Raw genomic sequence first — 23,478 nt, 5'->3', positions numbered from 1 at the left:
CTCCTCCGTTTGTATGTTGGGGAACCTCTTAGTGGGGAGTCAGCGCCCCCCACTGGACTGGATGGAAATGTTCAGTTCCACTGTTGTTGGTTTCAAGTTAAAACCATGATCTGTGAATCTGTCAAAAGCGGGGGAAGAGTGTAATTCCAAAGTTGCACAGAATATGGCTTCATAGACGCAGTGGAAAACATCAGAGCTGAATGCATCCGGCAAATGAAAGTTTTAAACTGTGTAAGCTTAATTAAGACCAGTCCACCAAACTCATTGTTATAGTATACACATATACTGTATTTCACGCACAGTATGCTATGAGGTGCCTTCAACTTTTTTTGTAATTGTGCAGGGTTTTATGGGGCTCCCTATGATGACAATGATATATATATATATATATATATATATATATATATATATATATATATATATATATATATATATATATATATATATATATATATATATATATATATATATATATATATATATATATATATAAAGTTGGGTCCCTCAATAAAAAGGTCGGGAATAGATGGAAAAATCAACATACCGGGTAGCTACTGCCTGTAAGCAACACGACACAAACTCATCCACACTCCCTCTTCATTCCCCTCCAATCCGTAATTTCTCTAAGAAATATTCAAAAAGAGCCATTTTTTTTTCAATTTGTATATGTGAGCTGGCTCTTTTTAACTTCACCAAAGAAAAGTTGGCGGGAAGGTTATGGTTCAGTCTGCATTTATTAATTTATTGGTGTGTATGTATGTATGTATGTATGTATGTATGTATGTATGTATGTATGTATGTATGTATGTATGTGTGTATGTATGTATGTATGTATGTATGTATGTATGTATGTACGTATGTATGTAGTGCGAGTGGTTCTTATTATTTCAATTTTATGATATGATTTATTTTTTTATTTTTTGCCGGGTCGGGGGATTCCAGATGGACATTCACAAGTTTATTTATTATTACTGCTGTCGTTGCCTTCTGTTATCATTTCCGGGGCGAGTTTGTCCCGTTTCGTCACTCTCAGGCAACAGGTTCTCAGGATGGACCAATCAGTTTTGTTGCTTGGTTCTGTCTGGCCAATGATTGGACATAGCAGGTGTCGATCGAACTAAAAGGGCGGGACTTGTCACACGCAGTGAAAGCTGATAAGCTATTTTTTCCACGCTGACCTCTGTCGTCAGTTCCGTTAGCAGTCCACTGCGATGCCTTCTATGAGAGGTGAGCAGGCAGTTGAGCACGTTTCTAATGGATCGTGTTAGTTTGTGCCTTTAAAGGAACATTTATAAACCCGTCTTTGAGTTCGTTGGCCGTTAACCAGCGGGAGCTCACGGGGGGGGTCTCGGTGAGTCTCCGTTTACGTCAGTTCGGACTGCTCGTGCTTGTCACGCGCCAAAAACGTCCACCGAGGAAGTGAAGGGACCATTTTGTGAATTTCACTACACTTTGTTTTTGTTTCGGGTAAGAAAATGAGCGGCGGATTCAACTTCGGCCAGCCCTCCTCGGGCTTCACCTTCGGAGCCCAGAAGCCCGCAGCCGCGGCTCCCGCGCAGGCTCAGGCTCCGCCAACTGGGTTCGGGCTGACCGGCGTCACAGCCGTGGCCCCTGGAGGAGGCTTCAGCTTTGGCACCCCGACTCAGCCCGCCGCCGCCGCCGCTGCCGCTGCCACCAACTCCTTCAGCTTCGGCACTGCGGCGAAAAGCGCCGCGGGAGGCGGGGGCTTCTCTTTCGGGACACCCACCTCCACGTTTGGCCTGGGCACGGCTCCTCAAGCCACGGCGCCAGCAGCAGGGCTGACTCTCGGCTCCGCGGCGGCCCCAGCGGCGGGCTCGGGGTTCACGTTGGGCGGCGGGTTGACCGCACAGCCCGCCGCTGCCGCCGCCCCGTCGGGAGGGGGCTTCAGTTTCGGAACTGCCCCTCAAGCTCAGCCCCAGCCTGCGGCGACGGCCGCGCCAGCGCCCACCACGGCACCGGGAGGGATGGGGTTTGGAGGGTTCAGCTTTGGAGCCAACAAGGTGCAGGTGTCCACGGCTGCAGCGCCCCCTCCCGCCACAGGAGGAGCAGTAGTAGGAGTAGGAGGAGGAGGAGGAGGTGGTGGCTTCTCCTTTGGCACCAGTGCTCCTGCAAGCCTCACCCAACCAGCCGCCACCACAGCAACCCCACCAGCAGCCGCGGCTGCCCCAGGTGGAGGGTTTGCCTTTGGCATTAAACCCTCGTCCACGCCAGCTCCTCCTGCAACGACCCAAGTCGCCCAAACTGCAGGCCCAACTCTTTTCGCGTCACCCGTCATTTCAGCTGCTGCGCCTGCAGCTGCACTCGGCAGTGGGTTTCTGATGGGCACTGCTCCGCCCTCAGCGGCGAGCACTGCCGCCACGACCTCGGCGGCAGCCCTAACCGGAGGCTTGGCTTTCATCTCCAAACCCCTCGGGGCGGCTACGATCACCAGCGCCCCCTCAGCCCTCATCTCTGCAGCCACAGCAGCGGCCACCATCACACCCGCTGCCCCTGCTGCTACGGGCTTCCCTCTGGGACTCAAACCTTTGACCGGCACGGGAGCCACGGCGGCTGGCACAGCCGCGGCAATCGCCGCGGCGATCGCCACGACCACCGCCGCCCCTCCGGTGATGACCTACGCCCAGCTGGAGGGCCTCATGAACAAGTGGAGCCTCGAGCTGGAGGACCAGGAACGGCATTTCTTGCAGCAGGCGACCCAGGTGAACGCCTGGGACCGGATGCTGGTGGAGAACGGCGAGAAGATCACTTCGCTGCACAAGGAGATGGAGAAGGTCAAGCTGGACCAGAGGAGGCTCAACCAGGAGCTGGACTTCATCTTGTCCCAGCAGAAGGAGCTGGAGGACCTGCTGTGCCCGCTGGAGGAGTCGGTGAAGGAGCAGAGTGGCACCATCTACATGCAGAACGCCGATGAGGAACGGGAGAGGACGTACAAGCTCGCCGAGAACGTGGACGCGCAGCTGAAGAGGATGTCACAGGACCTGAAGGAGATCATCGAGCACCTGAACACGTCCAGTGGGCCCGCAGACACCAGTGATCCAGTGAGTCATCGCCTCGCACACAACTGCTGTTATTAAACCTGCCTTGATCAAATTTCACTTCTAATTTAAAAAAAAAAAAAAAAACCCTACCTTTTTTTTTGGTCTCTTCCAGCTTCAGCAGATCTGTAAAATCCTCAATGCCCACATGGACTCGCTCCAGTGGATCGACCAGAACTCTGTTCTCCTGCAGAGGAGGGTGGAGGAGGTGTCCAAATTGTGCGATAACCAAAAGAAGGAGCAGGAGAAGACCTTCCGCCTGACGTTTGATTGAACTGCAGTAAAGTGATTAACACAGTGCTTACTAAGTTTTTGTAATTGGCTTTCACAACACCTACTCTTCTGTTTCTCCCCCATGTTTGTGTTAAATCGTTTAATTAAATGAATCTGAGTGAATAATAATAAGCCAGCTCCATGTAGACCTCTGTACACACACTCTTGTGTTCCTACAAGAATTGTATTATACTGCATGCAGGTTTATGCATTTCTCTCTCTGGTTTGAGTTTGGGTTGGAATGCTTCGGTGCAGTTGCCCCCCCCCCCAATGTATGTATGTATTTTCTCTTGCAGTCTAGAAAACATGCAAACAAATGTAACTTTTTAGATGGAGATTTTCTACTCTTGTTTTGAATATTAAAAGATGTATAATTGTTCCAAGACTCTAAAACGAGTGCTGCATTTTCACAACGAGCACAGTAAGTAAAGTGAAACAAATTCAATACCAAGCATCATTGTTTAAGACTTTTATTATAGATCATTCCACAGTTCAATTGAGCGTCCTATAAAACATCTCAGTGATTTTTGTCCCTCTTCCCTTTGGGTTCCTCCTGTGGAGGCGGCACAGTTATACCAGTGACGATCTGAAGTACAGTGATTCCTACCGTGACATAAAGAACTGAACAGGAGCTAGCTGTGGTCATTTATAATGTACCTAAACATCATTTCAAAGTGTGTGGGGGGGGGATGCATTTCAGTGGAAAATACTCAAAAGTAAAACACACAAACCAGAACTGTGTACTCATTTACATTCATGTTACAGTGAACTGGCTGTACCTTCCTTGCATAGGCTCGAGGTTGGACAGTACAACACTAAAACTAGTAATTGTCATCTTGCACCAGACTTAAAAAAAAAAAAAAAAACTTTGGTTGCATAATTTTTTTTTCTATCAAAAAAATAAATACAGTGTAAATATATACAACAGTTACAAAAATATCTTTTTTTTTTTTTTTTACAGTGTATAAAAAAAAAAAATAGGCTTAAACCCACCTGATCCCTGGAAGAAAATAAAACACCTACTCATCAAAACAAAAGACATCACAGTTCAGTGTGTGATGGAGAAACGGCGAGGAAACGCTCAGGAGTAGCTTTCATTGTCGATCCACGTCGTCATCCACTGCTTCTTCTCGAGGGGGTCCAACCTGACCTTTCCCTCCTGACCCTCGGGGGCTTCCTTTCTTATCCGCACCGCGTGGTAACGTGGGACACTGTCGTCCTGTTTGGAGCGTCGGAAGAATCCACACTGGGAGGGGGGGGGGGGCATAAATGAGCACACGAACAACGAATGGTACGGCAGCAAGAGAAATGTGCAGGAGGGTGAAACATGCAGTTGTCAAATAGCCGTGCAGTAAAAGCAGCGCTAGAGGGGGCGGGGTTTAAAGCCTGATGGACAGAAAACTTCAAAGGGAAAATTCAAAGACACGTACTGCACAAAGGCCAAAGTGAAGATACACCAATCAGCCATAAGATTACGACCCCACCCAGAGGAAGGAATCTAAAATAGAGTTTATTCAATCCAGGTCACAAACCCTGCATCTTCGTCCGTTCAAACCTCTTTTGCAGTACATGTGTGAATTTTTCCAGCGTGCCGTGAGCTAGCTGAGCTGCACGGAGAGTTTATTAGTAGCTGCAGTGATCCCGCTCCATGCTAACCATACACCCCCCCACCCACCCCGTTCAGAGACTACGAGTCAGGCCTCAGCAGAGAGTTTGTCTTTGTCAGAGGGCTGAACGTGGATCTCGGCCTTGTGATACGCAGCATCGTATTGGTCTTTAGTTGCTCTCTTGAAGAAACCACACTGGGGAGGAGGAGGAGGAGGAAGAGTAAGGGTGGGGCTGTGTTAAGACAGTCCACATGGTTTATTCCTTTAAAACAGCAGAAATCAAAGTCGCCTCGCAAAAACTGAAAGTCATTTGTTTGTTTGTTTGTTTTTTTTGCCCATGGAGAGCTGCTTTTCTCACAGTGTTTTGTTCACTTAACTATACATGAGCAAACTAAAAAAATAAAAACACAACAACAAACAAAATTATGTCAATTCTACAAGCTACTAAATCATTGTCACAGGTTCAAATGAGTAAATTCTTTCCGGGTGCATCTAAACAAAAAATAATACAATGGAAATGATAATTTTCCCTATTATTTAATCATTTGTGAAACTTCTCAATTATTTAATGAAAATCTTAAATAATGAATATGAAACGTTTTATTTTTTTTAACTATGTTTTATCCTACTTTATGATTTTTTTTGCCATGAATCTTGGAATAACTTGACTTTTCAATGATATTGTCTTTTCTGCGGTGCTGCTGTATGTAGATAATCTATCTGGGGGGGTTATGTGAAAAGATGCACGGGAAAGATTGTTACTTTTTTCATTTGACCATCTGTACAGATCAAACTAAGTATTAGACAGTTGTTTGATGAAATTTAAAGATGGACGACTGCATGTGTTATTTTGACAGCTACATTATTTACATCCGTCGTCCCTTTGGTCATATTTGACCAAACGTGGTTGATATAAAAGTGTCAACTTTTTTTTCTTCTTCTCACCTTCCAGAGTAGAAACACTAACAAGGCCAAAATCAGGATCCCTGCAAGAACCGCCACCAGTATGATCCACCAGGGAACCCCTTCGTTCTGCGCCACCTCGCTGTCCGGGGACACGGGCACCATCACCTGCAACGCAAACACCAAACATTCAAGAGGGCAAAAAAACCAGAGACCAGCTGAGGCAGGCTCAAGGTGGCGAGCGAAGAGCAATTTTCATGCAGCTGCTGAACCGCTTACAGTCGTGTCAGGAGTCCTCAGGATTATGTTTTCAGTCTGCGTGTGAAGCACAATCGAGGCCTTCACAACTAACAGCAAGGCTGAAAGGGAGGCATAGTCCTGGAATAAAGAACAACAGATGTTCGGTATTTACAGCGCAGTAATGACACACTAAATAGAAATGTGTGAGCAAGAACAAGAAAAAAAACAACAACAAAAAATGGATTGTTACCTCAATGAAGGTGGAGTTCCACAGGCGAGCCCTCAGTTCAATTGTTGTACCGTCGAATCCCTGCAGGGGGCATCTGAACACCACACATCTCAGATTCTTTTCACAGGACTGGGAATCACAAGAAGTGTGTGTGTGTGTGCATAAAATGCATTAATACAAAGGGCTACATCTGAGGAAAAGTGTGTGCGTGAACGTTAAGACAACACCTCTATAAAAATCTGTAGCATGAATATTAATGTCACAACTCTATAAAAGTGTTTATACATTGACATGTGGCTGTTACGAAATCAAAAATACAAGACTCACCAAAACCTTGACTTTGCTTTTGTCGGACAGAGGAGACATTTTCCTTTCAGTTTTCCTTTCAGCTTTCCTGTCTTTTCTCGGACTTTCACGTTTTGTCCTGGACGGGTTGGAATTCTAGGAAGTACATTTTACTTTTCATTAAAACCCCGTTGAAAGTTTCTCGTCGTACTTGGCCGCTATGAAACCGGCAGTTCAAAAGTCCAACCTGGATGAGGTCGAGAGGATTGATCTCAGACTTGGGAGAGCAAACGCTGCCCTCTGAGCTGGAGACCTCCATCAGGTACAGAAGCCATTTCCCGTCTTTGTTCCACTTGGGCCAATGAATGTGGAGCGAGGCTTTGACCGAAGGGTTCAAAGACTTCCACACGTTGTTTATCTGAAGGAGAAAACAAACTCACAGTCTGACAGCAATGAGTTGGTATCTATTAAAAAGGCACGACGAATGGACTCACAGTGAACGTATATTTGATCAAGCTTCCGATCTCCTCTCCTGTGTTCATGGCGCTCTCTCCTTTCACCACGCCTCCAAAGGAGAGCTGACTGGGACTGGCCTCCCTGCAGAACACGGGGAGAAAACCTCAGCAGAGTTCGCTAGATATATTGTGATTAGATGTTTCCTCGGACATCCTGATCATTTCACATATAAAATCTCTTTAGAGCAGATCTTCACCTCACCTCTTGTTCTCCCAATATCTGATATTTTGAAGTTATTTCCCTACATTTCATATTTCTTTTCCTGAACTTCAAATAGAAACAGGCTCAAATGTGTCCAATTAAAAGAGATGAGGACTTGATCTGAATGCACTCAGCCACAGGCTCATCCTATCTAAAATACGCCAAACTTGGCGTGTTTCAAAACTCACGAACGCAATCAATCCTGTGGGAACTGAAACTGTTTTATAGTCGGGACTCAAACAACGCCGGCATTTTGTTTCTAGTGATCTAGTCCTGCGTATCTCCCACCTGTCAAACGGCAGCTTAAAAACACACACACGCTTACCCACTGACTGACAAAGGCAGCTCTACGATCACCTCAGCCTTGATGTTCACAGACGGAATCTTTTCCTGGACGCTGGTCCTAAAAGAGAGCAGGATCTCGGTGGGCATGGCACAGCACAGCCGTACGTATTATCAGAATCAGAAAACACATCTTCTACAGAGCAGAAGATATTATCTGCTGCAGTATTACTCACGTTTGGAGCTGCAGGTCAATCTCTGTCTCAGTCGTTTCCAGGCTCATTCCCGCGGTGCTCAGGAGGATGTAAAAGGTAATCTAACAAAAAAAAAGGAGCTCTTAGATTTTGAAACACAATAGCTAAGTGCCTAATCACACATTAGCATGTAAATGTGACAAGCGTGTACCTCCGAGTCTCTCTTAAAAGGGTTTCCAAGCTCACAGTCGGCCTGAGAGCCGAACTGATTGGCAATACAGATGATTGGCTTTTCCGTCTGGGAGGAAGACGTTAGAAAAACATCAAGGCACACAATTACATCGAATTATGATTTAATATGTCAGGGCAGAAAAAAAAGACATAACCCTTTAGCGGCTCAAACGCTGCCGAATGCATGAATACTGAATTTAATTCCCCAATTGGACTACAGCTGGGAAGACTTGACCACATGCAAGCAACACATGGGGGGGGGGACTCACTGAGGTCAGATGCGAGCGCACGCCGGAATACGACAGGGCGTCGGGGAAATTTCCCACCAGCTTTGTCTCGTACGCGTCGTCGCCGTTCGTGTTGCTCACCGTTACCCGCACCGCCAAGTCCCTTCTCTCGTAATTCACATGAAACACGGGGAGGTTGTTCTTGCTGCAGAGACACAATCACAATACAACCACTTCAGATCGACGTCACCGGACAGAGACGTTATTTTTAAATGAAATTAACTCTCAAAGAGTTGTTACGGTTTAGTAAGCGCCATGTTTTTTTTTTTTTCTTTTACATATGATGAAGAACAGGAAACTATGTTTGAGGCGTCTGCATTCTGTGGCTCCAGAGCTGCATGTGGTACTTCAGCATCTCTTGTGTTTTAGCAGAATATCTTCCTGAGGGACTCACATCTTGCCATTTAAAATGAAAAAAGGAGACATTTGAAAGACCTAAAAAGCAAATAACCATCAGCTGTGGGTTACTACAATTCTTTAAACGTCCTAAATTCAACATAAATCAGTTTGGGTACATAATTAAAAAACTAAACTAACTTTAAATAACTATATATTTAAAGATAATGTGGCAGAAATGGATAATTTGGCTGTAAAGATTGCAGACCCCCACATCCTATATGGGGTGCATGTATACATTGTCTAATTATATTATTCTCTATGTGCCGTAAAAATACATCAAACTGAACTCATTTCAAGAATTTCCCTCTGGGACTAAAAACTCCACTAAAGATATAAACACAAAGAGCTTTAACAGGAAGTGTCGTACACATACAAAGACCTCAAATTAATTCTACTTTCTCTTACAGTTATAGTAGTGTTTTAATAGTTGTCAACCTTTTGTTTAACGGGAGGTACTCGTCCAGGTTGTTTGGTTTGTAGTACAAACTGTATTTCATCCTCAGATTACTGCGGCAGATGTGATCTCTTCCACATCCCTCTTTCACAAAGTTGACCTGCAGCAACGACAAACAGGAACAAAGACGATCACTTGCCGTCAATCAATCAAACAAACTCCTGAGGCGACAGAAATGTGTTTCACCTCAGTGGCGGTTTTGCTGGACTGGGAGGAGTCTAAGATGGGCACGAGCTGGGGGAGTCCGTTTTTGCTCTTCTGTCGTCTTGTGCCAATAATTTCTATCGACACCTCGATGGGAATGCTGCGCATCTTGTCCTTAATGTTGTCCTGTGCAGACAAAGGTGGACATTAGTGCTCTATACACTTCACCTGTCAGTGGTCACAATGTTCTGGCTGATAAGAAGCGATAAAGCTTCATTATAAGGCTGATTATAGCGACAGATTCTATATTAATGTGACAGGCGACATGATTCACCCTGAGTCTGCCTTTTATCTTCAGGCAGGTTTCCTGGTTTTGGCCGCGGAGGTCCGCCGTGCCGTTGAGCTGGTGGTCGGCGTCAGACCGCGACTTGTTCACAAACACCAGCCTGGAGGTCAGCCCCTGTTTCCTGCGGTCTCCATCCGCCTCGATAGAATATCCCAGAGCTGCAGCATTGAGGTGAAAGTACACGTAAGAAGAAACAGATTTTTTTTGGACTGTGAAAAAACAAAAATCTATTAACGTACTTATTCGTGGGCTGTAAGACGCTGGGTTTGCCTTGTAGGAGAAGCACAGGTCCACAGTTAAACTAAGGGCAGACAAAGAATTTTTTTTTTTTTAACAAACAAAGTTGAGACTGTGCCGCCGACTTAAAATCTAATAATGTCAGAACACCCACCAGATGCTGTTACCACATGTTTTAATTGTAAGGTCGATTTCCTGGGGGGATATTTTGACGTCTCTCCTGATGCTAATGACCGGCCTTGCCCTGAAAAGAAAGGTTGTAAAATTCAACCGCCGTAAATATCGAGAAAGGTTCAAATGTTCTTTCTCTGAGTCTGCGTCCAGTTACCTGTATATGAGAGCCGTGTCTGACAGCGAGCCGACGGCCAGGTCCGGATACCAGTTACCGTCTAGATCCATGTTCCCTGCCAGGGAATAGCCGAAAAGGCGACTGCCGTGCTCTTTTCCAGAAAGAACCTGCATCAAAGACCAAAGCTTAACTTAACACAAAAGCACAATCTAAAGGTCAAAATATGATGTCAGGAGATGTCACATTAAATGCTGCTTCATTGTAATCAGTAGCCCAAATTAATTTGAGACTCATTTACAGACCAATGGTTGTGAAAACCATGTGTGGTCTCAGAAAAAAAAAAGAAAAAAAAAAGTTAAAAATTCATTGAAACATCTTGTGTGAAACTGAAGTAAGACGCCACCACTAACCATTAGAAGTTCTCACCACGACCAGCTTCTCACGCTTCACATGTGATTCACTCAAAATGACGGAATAAAGCTTGGACGCGGTCACACTGAACCAACCTGTGCAGGACTGGTTTTAATTCCTTGCTCAGATCCGTGATAAATGTAAACTTTTCCAGTCCCTGTGTCATCGTGTGGGGCTCCAACAGCAACATCTGTGTGATGCAATCAAATGAAAAAAAGAAGAAAAAGCTGTTAAAAAGGCATCAGCTGATAAAGAAAACATCCACAAAAAAATCATTATTGAATTTACCTTCGTAGGAGTCTTGATTAATATCTCCAGCGCTCTCTACAGCCAGTCCAAACATTGAATCTTTGGCCCCATTGAGACGAAGGGGACTGACTTTTTCCCACCTTCCCGCTTTGTTGATGTAAACAAACACTGCTCCTCCAACGTCTCCGTCCTTCACGTAGAACTGAGGAGCTCCTACAATGATGTCCTGCCATCTTCACATACACCGCAAACATTATAACACGTCAAGAGATTCAAATTGCAGTAAATAACCGAGAAATATCGAGAATCGCCGTCTATGTATTTATTCATTGCTTCAGTAGGTGCATTAACTATACCTAAGGAGGAACGCTCAAGGCGAGGAAACCAGAAAACGACCTACCCGTCACTATTCAGGTCAACTACAGCCAGGTCGTATCCAAATGAGGAGCCCAGTCCGGGCCCGTGCAGGATGTGCTCCACGAGGAGCCTGGCGGAGGCGTCGTTCTCCTTCTTCAGCAGCACCACGGCTCCACTGTGATTGGCCCGGGGAGCTCCTGCCACCACCGTCAGGCCACGGCCGCGGGTGAGGCGGTGTCCCGAATCGAGAGAGAATCCTGAAGGGAGACGAGTGAAAATGTAAAACTCTTCTTAACCCATCCCCCCCCCCCCCCCCCCCCCCTCCCCCCGAGGACAATTTACACGCACGTGATTTGGCAGGTGCTCTGAGCAAACAGTCGGAGGTGCGAGAGCATCGCAACCTCACATCTACAAAGTGAATGAATTCATATAATCCCATCTTTTATCCCACTTTATCCAACTTAGTGTCCCAGCTGGCAATGGGCCAATTTAGACATACTATGGACTATGTGAGGAACCCAGTGTGCTTCAGGGGAGAACGTACCGACTCATGCAGACAGAGAGCTGCCATGAACTTGACATATACGCACGTGACTAACTCTTGTTAGTAAGTGGAAATCAGAAAAAAAAAAAATATGCACACAGAAAGTGATGATATGCAAGATGCTAGATTTTGATAGAGCGCATTGATTTGTATAAAAATGACTTAATGAAATCTGTAAATCAGGACAAGCTTTCAGTTGCATTTGTATGAAGTCACTTCTGACCTCCGGGTTCATCGCAGTGGCCTCTGGAGTAACGTGTTTGGTTGGTTGGCACCAGATTACAACTTTAAATAGTCATTTAAATGTTTCATGTTCAGCTAAAAATATTGCTGCCTCGTGAGTCTAATTGAAATAAACAAAAATGACAGTTCCATAACAGAAAAAAGGGGCTTTAAAGTCATGTCATGTCAGCCGGAGCAATTTTTGTGTGTGGAATGTGTGCACAAATCCATGATTTTTTTTTTTTTTTCTACTCTGCGAGTCACCATTGTTCCACATCACCCTCTCTCTCACAGAAGTCTCTATATTCTTCTCTCGATCAAGCGAAGTTGAAATGACAAACACAGAAGACGAAAACAGAGAGAACAAAGTTCTCTAAACACAGAGAAGATGAGCCGCAGCTTCCTAAAGCACAACAGGAAACCCCTGTTCTCTGCTTCGTGTGCCGCATGGCCAAAGAGGAAAGACGTCCTTCAATAACAAGGACTAAAGAATCAACCAGAAAGAGGAGATATTAGTTTTGTTAATACTTTTTGGGGTTTTTTTTCTGAATCCTCTGGCTTTCACTACTCAAAGACATGCTTGTTGCCTTGAATAGCCGGGGGCTTTACAGAGCCGTCTGTATGCAGGTACACAAACTCACCAAGGTAACTGTTCGCGGGTACCGGCACGAGCTCGGGATTCAAAAGGTGCTCGTCACCAACTTCATATGGGCCATCATCGTAAATTCCCAACTCCAGCAGGGTGTTGTTCTTTTGCTCCACCCGTACGACCCCTACAGAGGATGGATGCTGTCATTGAAATTCTACTGAATGTAGATATTATGTATTATACTGAATGACTATATATTTATGATCAGTTAAACGTGAGTCAGTGACCTTTCCAGTTGTACGCTCCTGGTGCTCCAAACACCACATAATGGTAGTCCTTGGTGAAAGTGGCGGCCAGACCCTGCTGGCATGATCCGAACATCTCGTGGCCTCTGGCCCTGCCCTCGCAGAAGTTCCAGTTTCCTCCGTCCTCATCGGAAGACGAGTCGATGGTCAGGTCCTGACTCAGGACATAGCAACGGCCGGTGATGTCATGAGACTCCTGGGGGGTGTTGACGAACAAACGCCTCTGGTAACGATGGGCACACGTCTGGAATAAAAGCCCCGCAGCTGCGTTTTAGCTCATACCTTTACACAATGTGAGGAGAGGAAACGGGGAACAATGGCTGAAAACCACTCACCACTATCTTTCCTCCAGGCCCCTGGCTCTGCACCATCACCCCCATCCACTGATTCTCCTTATTCTCAATATGCAGGTTCTCTGTTGAAGGCGATCAACGCAGCACAACAGTCACATGAGGACAAGATGTATCGATAGAGCTAATGGTGGAGCGGCGGATAGAAGGACACAATGATAGAATGATGGAACAACCGAAGAGGAAGATCTGCAGCTACAATGATGAAGACGTAGAGGGGGAAACATCATAAAGGCTGACAGAACCAACTTTAAAAACAAGTTTTGAAAGACAGAAAGACCTCTCACCTTCATTATCAAAGTCAATGCGCTCGCAGTCGTTGGATTGTGTCATTTCACATTTGTAAAGGCCTCCGGTGACGCTGGCCTTTTGTCTTCCCAGGGCTCTGGCTCTCGGGGCACCGATCAACACCCTGTGTTAAAAAAAATAAAAAAAAATAAAAATAAATTTCTCACATTGCGTGAAAACAGTGAGTGAAAACTGATGGAATGGTCTTTCACCCTGTTTCCGTTTCCATTATTTCCCACCTTTGTTTGAATATTTTTCAACATGCTCCGGGGCAGTAGCTTGTTGAATTTAGCACACATATGTGAAAACATCTACCGTGACAGTGATGGCGGGCTCAGAATGTCTGGTGCAGTGCCGGTATTTATGCCCACTGCAGGCAGAGGAAGCGGTTCCTTTTTCTTCTTTTCACTTACTGATTGTCAAAGTGAGAAGAAAAAAAAACAAAACGACTAAATCACATTGGATATCCACAAAAACTAAGAACAATAGGGGCTGTCCTGATGGCCTCTTGCTTGAGACACATACCATATAATCACAATATCCCTGGCTCATTTCCTGCCAGGCACCTCTTGTAGCATATCACACCTCACTCTCTATCACTGAATTTCCTGCCTCTCTAGCCTCTCGACAAACTCTTTGAATAGGAAAATGGCGAAAACACAGACGGATGTGGTGAGTAAATACTCGGATGAGCAGCAAAAGCAGCAGCGGCAGGAAATCCCGGTTCACTGCTTCATGTGCAGCGTGGTCAAAGAGAGAAAAAAACAACAACATGAAGTCTCAAACTGAAACTTTCTGTGCAGGATGTGGAACCATCATATAGAGCAGTTCCACTTAACCCTATAGACATGAACAACCTGCCCCTCTTTTGGGAAGTTATGCATTTTCTTTTTTGTCAGTATTTGTGCGACCACCTCAACCAGAAAGGCCCACCTCCTCCCACCTCAACAGCCAAAAGAGTCAGTTAATCCCCGATTCGGCCCTCCACCACCCGAACTCCTCCGCCCACCGGCTTCCAGACTACCCAGGGTCCAACTGTCCCATAATGCCGTGCTCCTCCCCAGAGTCTGAGCCCTGAATTAAAAAAAAAAAAGAAGAAACTTTCTTCACTCCGTCGTTCCTAATTGAACCGTATTTAAATCAAAATGACTCCTCCAATGTAGGAAACAGCTGCACACCCACACGTGTGCGGGATTAGCAGGTATTATGCCGCCAAAGGCACAATTCCGTCACGCCATTTTAATTACCGCTCAATTCAAAGTGGAATCTCGACTGATTCAGAACACAAGTTTGTTCAAAAGAAATGTTGCTCATGACAAGCAATTGTAGGAACAGATGACCAAAGTAAAAAAAAAAAAAAGGAACAAAACCAAACTTTCATGAACATTTCAACAAACGGATTTGGAGCGAGAAGTAATAATTACATGTTGCTGCTTTTCTTGTTGAAAAACGAACGTTCATTTGACTGATTGCATTGCATTTACTTATCAGACTTGCAGGAAAAAAAAAAAAGCAAAAACACCTTACAATCATGACATTTTCATTGCTCAGCCACAAAGCATTTCCCTGTCCTCTAATATACGTTGAAGGAAAAACATCAAACGCCATTATTCCACCTGTTGGGACGACCCTCGTCGGACGTTGCCGTGCGCAAAATGACTGAAAAGACTTCTCCTCCAATTTGCATCTCACTGGGCTTTGTTTGAGTCGAGGGGTTTTACAGTTTGCCCGTCACTCTTCCCTCTGACCTCCTCGGGAGAAACCTTGTTTAACACATGAAGAGGCTCACAGATCAATAGGAGGGGTGCAGCAGCAACTGCAGAGTCATAGCTTAGAGAGAGAGAGAGAGAGAGACAAAAAAGGGTGGAGAGGATTTCCTCTGCCTCCTTTGAAAAAATTCCTTCGCTGAAAGCTTGAGGGGGCGGCTCGCATACGATCACGTAGCCGCTTGTGAAAGAAATACAAAAATTGTACTTGGAATCACACGTGCTGCTGCTATACCTTCAAAAAAAAAAATCGACATTTCCTAATCGAAAGTTTGCGCCACAAGATTGAGTCACTCAAAAAACACGTGTGAAGCTTTTTGCTCCGACAAGGTGGTTTGTTTAAATGACTGAAGAACCCACGGACCCACCGAACCCAATCTGTAAAACTATTCCCGTTTAAAAGCAAAAAAACAAAGATGTGAGATTGACCCGACACTGCAACTCAACGCTCCAACTATTCTGCTATAGATTTGACTTTTGTGGTTTCATCTCGAGTGTATCTGCAGTGCTTACTGCCCAGAGTGATACCGAGTTCAAGTGTTGAAATATGCGCCACGTGGTTTGTGGTTTCCTCACCACGCTGCCAGCGTGTAAAAGGTTACAGAGGCATAGCAACCTATCAACACTTTCCATATCGAGCAGCAAACTGCACAACTTTTGGTATCCTTGCTCGACGACTCGTCATCGACGCGATCACAAGTCTCTGTCTTACAGCAGTCAAACCCTCACACAATCAAATGTGCGTTTCAATCAGTTCATGTCTCACTCACTCTCGGATGCTGATAAAAAAAAAAAAAAAAATGATGATAAGAGGTGTTTTTCTTCACTGAAAGTATTATGATTGCCTCTTGCAGTTTTTCGAAAGCACACAAACTCAATGATCCTTTATGGGGTCATACTGCTCATCGTTCACATTTTACTATGTTAATAGTTTAATGAATCTGCAATTCTACACCTGTGAATTTGATGTTTTGGCGTTTTGTGTATCTGGTAAAGCACCAGTCTTCAAACGAATGCCTAAAAAGAGGACGTTTTAAGTCTCTGGACATGTTTAAGGGGGTCATTTCACTGGCTGCTGACATGAGTTACTCGTGAAACACAGCAGCTCTTCATAAACTTGTTGATGCTCTGTGAGGGGGGGGGGGGGGTCAGCGTTTGTGGTTAAAGTTGAGCAGAACAGCTACTTTATTGAGCACGTCGCAAATTAGATGATCTAATTTGGAGCCCCCTGTTTCATTTGCGCACTGCAGAGCAGAGCCACAGTTTACTGTGGAAGATCTATAGCTTCCTTTGTGACGGTGACACGGCCGATTCTCAGCCCTGCCGATAGTGATTCTAACTGTTAGGGTGAGCCACTCATGTGTGTGTTAATGTGAGTTTCATATCCTGCTGATTAAAAGCAAAGATTGACTGAGATGTGAAATCTAAAAAGCAAAAAAAACAAAAAACATACACTGTTAAGACCATTGTGGAGCAGGAGTTAAGATACAACAGCACACTCACAGAAAGCAGCTGCGGCCTCCTGTCCGCAATACCAAGTATTATTCATGAAGAGCAGTTCTGTTACTGGTTCTTACCAAAGCAGAAGCCCCTCAACAACATGGAAGGTGTCAGGCTGTAAAGAAAATGAAAACACTTGACTTGAGCCTCAATATTTGTCATGCATTTTCCTAAAGGAGACAAGCAAGTACTTCATAAATCCGTTTATTTCAATAAACTTTCACTTACAGATCACGGGGCATCTTCCTCTAACTGATGTAATAAATAGGAGAAATGTCAACTTTAGGGAAATGACTGAATGCGTCATCAGAGTGAGGTACAAATAAGTGATGCACAGTTGACTTTCCAAAGTGGATAGAATCATAACAGGCAACTCGTGCATGAACACAGTTTTCGGGGACTTTAACCACGACAGCTAATCTATTATTACCAGGGTATTTCAGCTCTCATGAATCAGCGTCGTGTCAGCATTCGGGAGTTGTGAAACGGTGTGAAACCACGTCCCGCCAACGCAGGCACGCTCTTTCCCTGCAAGTGTGGCTGAGAATTGCACGGTGGCCGGTGTGGTCTCACCGGTCCCCCCCCCCCCCCCCCCCCCTGTCAACAGATGTGCTCCGGAGCTCCGGCAGCTGTGCACTCAAAAAGCGAGAGCTCACAGGCGCCGCCGCAGCTGTCCTCGCCCTTTCAGTTTACAGGCTGACTGGTGCTCATGAATAGTCATCGCGAGCTTATATATCAAAATCAAGTCGAGAATTGTCATAAAAGTGTTATCGTGCAAGGTTGTTTTTTTTTCCCCAACCATGTCCAACTTGGTTTTTTTTTGTTTCCCAGCCCAAGCAGACATGCAGGGTAGTTTCATCTACCATTCATCTATCAGGTTACATGGGCACAGATGGCCGTGCATGTCCAGTCAAATTGTTTTTTTTGCTCTAATTTCATTCCGAGGACTTTTTAAATCCATCTCAGTAACTCAACACATTGTTCATGGAAAGGGGGGGCATCCAGTCCCAATACCATCAGCACACTGAGAGAAAGTGGTGCTATTAAGGGATCCATTAAGACGACCGACATGTGTGGAGTTGCGGGAATAATTTCATGAATCATAAATAAAACAATACTTTTAGCACAAGACGCACGGGGAAGCTTTGAGGTTGTTGTTTTTTGTCTGTGAAACGCAGCAGGGGTGTGGACGAGAGGAATTTGAGACACATCTATCCCTCATCAAGCAGCGTTGGTGAAACACGCCAGAGCTGCTCTCGTCACGTACGACGTATAATAGCGGCATTAATCCAAGATGTGATCTCCAGTTGGGTTTGCAGCTGCCAGTGGTCGTCATCAAACACGTGTCCACGCGGGAGCGACAGATGCAGAGAGTGTGACTCGTCGCTCCTCGGTGGTTTCGCGAGTTTCAGAGTGTTTCCGAGCTCCAAACCGAAGCACTGATGTTCAGTACCTTTTGTCCGAACCCTCTGCTGAGCTTGTACTTGACTCCTCTGGATCAATACCTCGGGGTCACATGAGGATCCCGAACCTCTTTTACAACAATAAACAGGAGTTTTGAGGGGAGCGGAGAGAAGGACTTCAATATATGTGTATTTGTGTTATTGATCAGCCCGGTATTGGGCTGTGGAACAGCGAGCTTGTGTTCTCTGGCCTGTCAATCAACTCCCTCAGTAAAGTCTGTAAAGTAGCTTGATGGCCGACGCCCACTTGTCTGTTGTTCACTGTGTTTATCCACCTATCTCTTCGCTGGGTAGTGATGGAGCCGTTAGCGCTGCCTTTTGTGTGTGGAGTTTTCATGTTCTCATAATCTCATGTTCCTGATCTCTTACTCAGTTTCCTTTTAACAGTGATTTGAGCCTCCTGCCCTCATCCAGTCTGTCCAATAGATTATATTACATTATTATGGCATTATGATAATGTAATATAATCTATCCTTATCCTTTTCTCTCTCGCGCTCGTTCCCTATCCACTAACCCCAAGCAGAGCAACAGAAATCCACTGCCTTTGATTCTGGTTCTGCAAAGTTGGAGTCATTTCAGTTTTTGGCCTCTTGGTCATAGAAAACAAGACATTTCATGACATACTTGCAAGATATTTTCATTCTTAGCCAATAAGTTATTCAGTAGTTGCACCAGTTATTGTAGGCTCCACAAAACACAGAAAATATGCACAGGAAAAAAAATTGAGATTAGCGTCATATAAAAGACTGATAAGAGTGAGTGCTGAGTGGTGGTTTAGTGGAGGTTCCGAGGTTTTTCTAAATGTAGAATGGGAGGCGGAGCTTTCAGCTTTCAGGCTTGTCTCAGGTGGAACCAGATCCCAGTTTCAGTTAGAGACACGGACAGTCTTTACCTTCAAGGCCAGACTCAAGACTTCTCTATTTACTAAAGCAGTTCGGGCTGTTTCAAGTCTAATGGACCCTCCTCTCTCTACTTCTACCCCTCTATCATTCTACCTTTACCACTATCTGTCTCTCTCTCTCTCTCTCTATCCTACCTCTCTCCCGACCCCTCTGCCCCCTCCCTCTACCTCTCAGCCTCTCCCTCTCCATATACTTTTCTCTCTACCCTCTCGCTCTCTTTCTACCTCTACTTCTATCTCATCTGCCCCTCTCCCACTTCCCCCTCTCTCAGCCTCTCTCTCTGTACCTCTCCCTCTCCCCATCTGCCCCTCCCTCTGCCTCTCTCTCTCTACCTTTATGTAACTGTCTATCGCTCAGTCTCTCTCTTTCCACCTCCGTCTCAGCCTCCCTACGTCTAACCCTCTCTCTACTTCTCTCTCTTTCCACCTATTGCTCTCTCTCGCTCTCTCTCTCTCTCGCTCTCTCTGTCTGTCTCTCTCTCTCTCACTCGGGATCTGATTCCCTATCCCTACCCAAAACCAGCTCTGTGCCCCTACCCCCTACCCAAACCAGGGTCTGAATCCCAACCCCAATCTGTCTCTCCTCTCCTCTCCTCTCCTCTCCTCTCCTCTCCTCTCCTCTCCTCTCCTCTGTCCTCTCACCCCAGCCGGCCAGCAGAGAAGCCGCCACCTCCCAGTCTGGTTCTGAACAGGTTTCTGGCTGTTAGAAGAAGTTTTTCCTTTCCTCACACTGGCTAATGTGGATTAGTGGAGTTTCTCTCTGTTAAAAGCACCGAGAAATGACTGTGTTGTGTGAAGTGCTATATAAATCAAGTTGAGTTTAATTGAATTGATGTTTTGTTGTTGTTTGGGGTTTTTATTATTAGAATACGACATAAAAGGGCCCAAAGTGGGTCAACTGGTTGCAGCAGGCTGTGCAGGAGGTAAATCTGCACTCCTCTCTCACTTTTACTGGCTGAAAACAAACTATCAAGACAGTGTTACATTTCAGGCCTCTATTTACCAGACAAATATGACATCAGATCTGTGACTTTCCTCCTCTGTTTACACGTGTCTCCTCAAACAAACGTAAAACAGATTTTTTTTTTTTTTTAAGGTTGTGCAGGATTCTTTCAGTTACAAAGCAGTCCTTGTAAAGAACACCCCAAAAAAAAAAGAAGAACATTCTGAAATACTGTACAGCTTCATACATTTCATGGACACGAGGTTCACTGCATCAAAGCATGCCTTTGTACACCCAAAACAGCAGCAGAGATAAAATTCCACAAGTTTTATCTGTGTCATCTTCGGGAGCTTTCCCTTAAGTGCTGTTATCAGCACTGATCATCGCTTCTCCCTGTTTCTCTCAACATGCTGCTGCAGGGATCAGCCATACACTCGACCTGACATGCAGCCTCCACCCTGTTTCCCACTGCCTCCTCACAACTTCACTCATTTTACATTGTATTTTACACTATAATGTTTAGAGATACATTCTGCAGTGTCACCCATCATAGTTTTCTTTTCACGTTTGTAAAATATATTCATGAACATGAATTTCTTCTTTAAAAAAACAAAAAACAAAAAACAAAAAAAACAAATGTAAATGCACTCTTGGCTTCGACACTCTGAATGGCAATTTTCAAATTAGTTTTAAACAGCAACCAAACCATGGTATATACTATGATCGGCGAGGTTTTATTTTGGAGTCACTCAGCAAATGATTTCGTGTTTTAGTAACACTCTCACGTTACAAAGAGCCGAACTGCGCACATACGCAATACAGATGTTTGTACCTGCTTTCATTGTTCCTTTAAATCTCCCTCAGTTTGACTTTACGGGCATATTTGCATATCTGTAATTAACCATTGTTCATGCACTCCCTGGGCTTCAGCTGAGTCCCAGTTCATATTCAAAGTATCACTGGGGGACAGACAATTGACATTTATTGACCTACTGACAGAAACACTGAGCCTCTATATAGGATTTGGTCACTTCCGCACCAAGCGGCCAGTTGGACGAAATCAGTTTGGGTTTTTTTCTTGCAGAATCAATGAATTAACTATTTCCATACCCAGCGTGTAAGAAGTTTAACTTTCAGGCAGAAAAAAAGAAAGAAAAAAAAGTTTAGCGCGGTTTACAATTGTGTCATCTCAAATGGACTTAAGTTTATAGTTCAGTAATCTTTGGAAGTGGATTAATGACGTGCACAACTCCGGGAGCTCACTCACATGGTCTTGTCGGGGTTGATCTGCCGGTGCATGGCCAGAGAGAAGCCGAACAGACTCCCCGGGTCTCCGTCTTTCCTGATGACCTGCGCGGTGTCCAGGTTGAAGGCCAGCAGCAGCGCCGGCTGCAGCAGGAGGGAAACGTGGAGGAGGAGAGCGTCTCGTCTTCCTCCCTGCAGCAGCAGCAGCATCGCGGCGGCGTCCAGACGCGTCCAACAGTCCCAAAAGTGACGAGCTGCTCCTCTCCCCTGAGCCGGCACGAGACTGGAGGGAGAGGAGGGGAGGGAGGCTGCAGCCGGAGCCGGTGCAGGACCGCGGGGAAGCTGCTCCATAGCGGCCCCTGTGGCCACCCGGGGCACTGCAGAGGACACACTACATGTCCATGTCCTGTGTCCAACTGAATATTTTTTGCTGTAATCACGTCCTAATTTATGTCCTATATATATATATATAAAAGTAAATGTCCTTCATTGAAAAAGAGTGGTACATGTTATTCACCCTGAATGAATAAATGTGTCAACTAAGTTAATGTATATCATTTGGCACAAAAAGCTGCAATATATATATATATATATATTTGAATTCTATGAAATGCAGTCCTATTTTTGTATTTTACATTATTCCATTTTCGCAACATATTTTAATTGCTACCTTAATATGATCCTTATCAGACAATAATGCAACATTTGGCAAAATGTTATTAGGATAATCTATTACACGATTGGCGAGTTATCATATTGTTGGGAAGTGTGAGATTAGTTATTGCTACACATATTTCTTCTATTCCACTCATCAAATCCCGAACAGTTCCTTGAAATTTATATGACACAGAGGTGTCATTAGTTTTGTAATAATATTGACTGCTGGTGGAATATGTTGACAAGAAAAAGCTAAACTTTTCTCTTGCTCCTTAGATACGGTTTTGTTTTGTTTTGTTTTGAAAGACACGTTAGGGAGATGCTGTTAATTCGATTGATGTAAGTCTTTCTTCATAATCTACAGCTTTCATAACTGTTACATTGATGGTTTTGGACTGAAGCTCATTTTGCCATTTTCATTTGTCTCTGTTACAATCAATTCAGTAAAAAATGATCAGTTTTAGTGAAACAATTAAGAGTTGCACCTTTCACTTCTTTCGTACACATCACAATGTCTTCCTCGTGGTTTGCACTCTTACTATCATGAGAGTTCAGACCTTCCTGTTTGGAGTTTGCTTGTGTTTCCTGCACATGTGTTTTCTCTGGGTATTAGGGTTATATGTGTTTGTCGTTGTGATACATCCTTAAAATTGATGTAAATTGCCATGACTTGTGGTCAACTGGGATTAGCACCAGCATCCCGCGGCTGTGAATTAGACAATGCAGTATAGATATTAATAGAAAGAAAAAAATTATCTTGCTTGTATTTATAAAAGAGTCTCTTTTCTAAACCCTCTTTAAACGTAACTACTTTATGTTTTGTATTTGCTTTATTGATACAAATTGTCACTCCGTTCTGACGCACTTTGGATGGATTGTAAAAATGTTACTCCATCTGTCAGCCCCACCAGGCCGCTCTGACATGCAAAACATTTCAGCTATCTCGTCAGCTGCTCTCACATCAGTTAAAACACAAGAGTTCTGTTTTACATAGTCAATTGTACAAAGAACAACGACAAAAACAAGCTTTGATACATGAAAAAAAAAAAGAATTTAGGAATTTCACAGAGATTACATAGTGGTTTTATCAAGAAAGAAATGTTGTTATTTTTTCTTATATTTACACCTGAAAAGACAAACTGTTCACTTAGTCTGGAGTGACATCAAACACAACACATGAGCCAAGGTTGTTTAACTATTTTAGTCCGGTGGACACGCCAACAGAGCAAATGTTTACATCAGCTGGACAAATAAGCCCTCACAAAGTGAAAGAGACGAGTTGCAGACAGCCATCAAGTGACTGAGAGCTGCTTTTTTTTTTTTTTTAAATACTCACAATACAACCATTTCTCATAATAACACTGAACGAAATCTACAATACAGGGTTGGTCACTCATCTGAGACAAGCGGGAATAAAATATTTATATGTCCCTCCATTAATAACACCTGCTCAGCACAATCGGCATGAATAAATCATCAGCACAGATTTCGTGGTCCTGTGATCATGACGCACTG

The 23,478-nt window shown here is 44.5% G+C and overlaps 3 protein-coding genes across 3 annotated transcripts in view; 1 reads left to right on the top strand and 2 right to left on the bottom strand.

Annotated features, from left to right (window-relative positions):
* Positions 1–997, bottom strand: part of pdk1 (pyruvate dehydrogenase kinase, isozyme 1) — a gene marked incomplete at its 5' end in the record, with an annotated part of 5,479 nt that extends 4,482 nt beyond the window's left edge. Inside the window, 2 exons of the mRNA XM_080498191.1 lie at positions 545–558; positions 985–997. Coding sequence (XP_080354317.1) covers positions 545–558; positions 985–997 — 27 coding nt within the window. The remainder of the gene's footprint in view (positions 1–544; positions 559–984) is intronic.
* A 229-nt stretch (positions 998–1,226) lies between these two features.
* LOC308131528 (uncharacterized protein) lies at positions 1,227–3,728 on the top strand. Its single transcript, XM_080498280.1, has 2 exons — positions 1,227–3,059; positions 3,172–3,728. The coding sequence occupies exons 1-2, from the start codon at positions 1,476–1,478 to the stop codon at positions 3,328–3,330; spliced, it is 1,743 nt and encodes a 580-aa protein (XP_080354406.1). The 5' UTR covers positions 1,227–1,475; the 3' UTR covers positions 3,331–3,728.
* Positions 3,729–4,483: 755 nt separating this feature from the next.
* itga6a (integrin, alpha 6a) lies at positions 4,484–21,514 on the bottom strand. The gene is made up of 26 exons (XM_080498279.1): positions 21,329–21,514; positions 13,488–13,612; positions 13,186–13,265; positions 12,833–13,094; positions 12,598–12,729; positions 11,234–11,447; positions 10,873–11,066; positions 10,680–10,774; positions 10,213–10,340; positions 10,039–10,128; positions 9,887–9,948; positions 9,636–9,805; positions 9,344–9,487; positions 9,139–9,257; positions 8,287–8,449; positions 7,998–8,084; positions 7,829–7,908; positions 7,636–7,713; positions 7,088–7,190; positions 6,841–7,011; positions 6,636–6,749; positions 6,330–6,437; positions 6,119–6,217; positions 5,882–6,007; positions 5,005–5,131; positions 4,484–4,575 (listed from the first exon to the last, which is right to left on the bottom strand). The coding sequence occupies exons 1-25, from the start codon at positions 21,358–21,360 to the stop codon at positions 5,024–5,026; spliced, it is 3,084 nt and encodes a 1,027-aa protein (XP_080354405.1). The 5' UTR covers positions 21,361–21,514; the 3' UTR covers positions 4,484–4,575; positions 5,005–5,023.
* Positions 21,515–23,478: the final 1,964 nt, after the last annotated feature.

This window comes from Blennius ocellaris (assembly GCF_963422515.1).
Source record: "Blennius ocellaris genome assembly, chromosome: 6".
NCBI lineage: Eukaryota > Metazoa > Chordata > Actinopteri > Blenniiformes > Blenniidae > Blennius > Blennius ocellaris.
Note: the sequence above shows the minus strand (reverse complement) of the source record. Positions and strands in the feature narration are given on the sequence as shown.

Excerpts from the sequence above, each read along its gene's own strand:
- LOC308131528 (XM_080498280.1), top strand. The coding sequence starts at position 1,476 with ATGAGCGGCGGATTCAACTTCGGCCAGCCCTCCTCGGGCTTCACCTTC. Across the intron at positions 3,060-3,171 it reads CCGCAGACACCAGTGATCCA|CTTCAGCAGATCTGTAAAAT; the intron begins GTGAGTCATCGC and ends GGTCTCTTCCAG.
- itga6a (XM_080498279.1), bottom strand. The coding sequence starts at position 21,360 with ATGCACCGGCAGATCAACCCCGACAAGACCAT. Across the intron at positions 13,095-13,185 it reads GGCCTGGAGGAAAGATAGTG|ACGTGTGCCCATCGTTACCA; the intron begins GTGAGTGGTTTT and ends CTTTTATTCCAG. Across the intron at positions 12,730-12,832 it reads AGGAGCGTACAACTGGAAAG|GGGTCGTACGGGTGGAGCAA; the intron begins GTCACTGACTCA and ends CATCCTCTGTAG.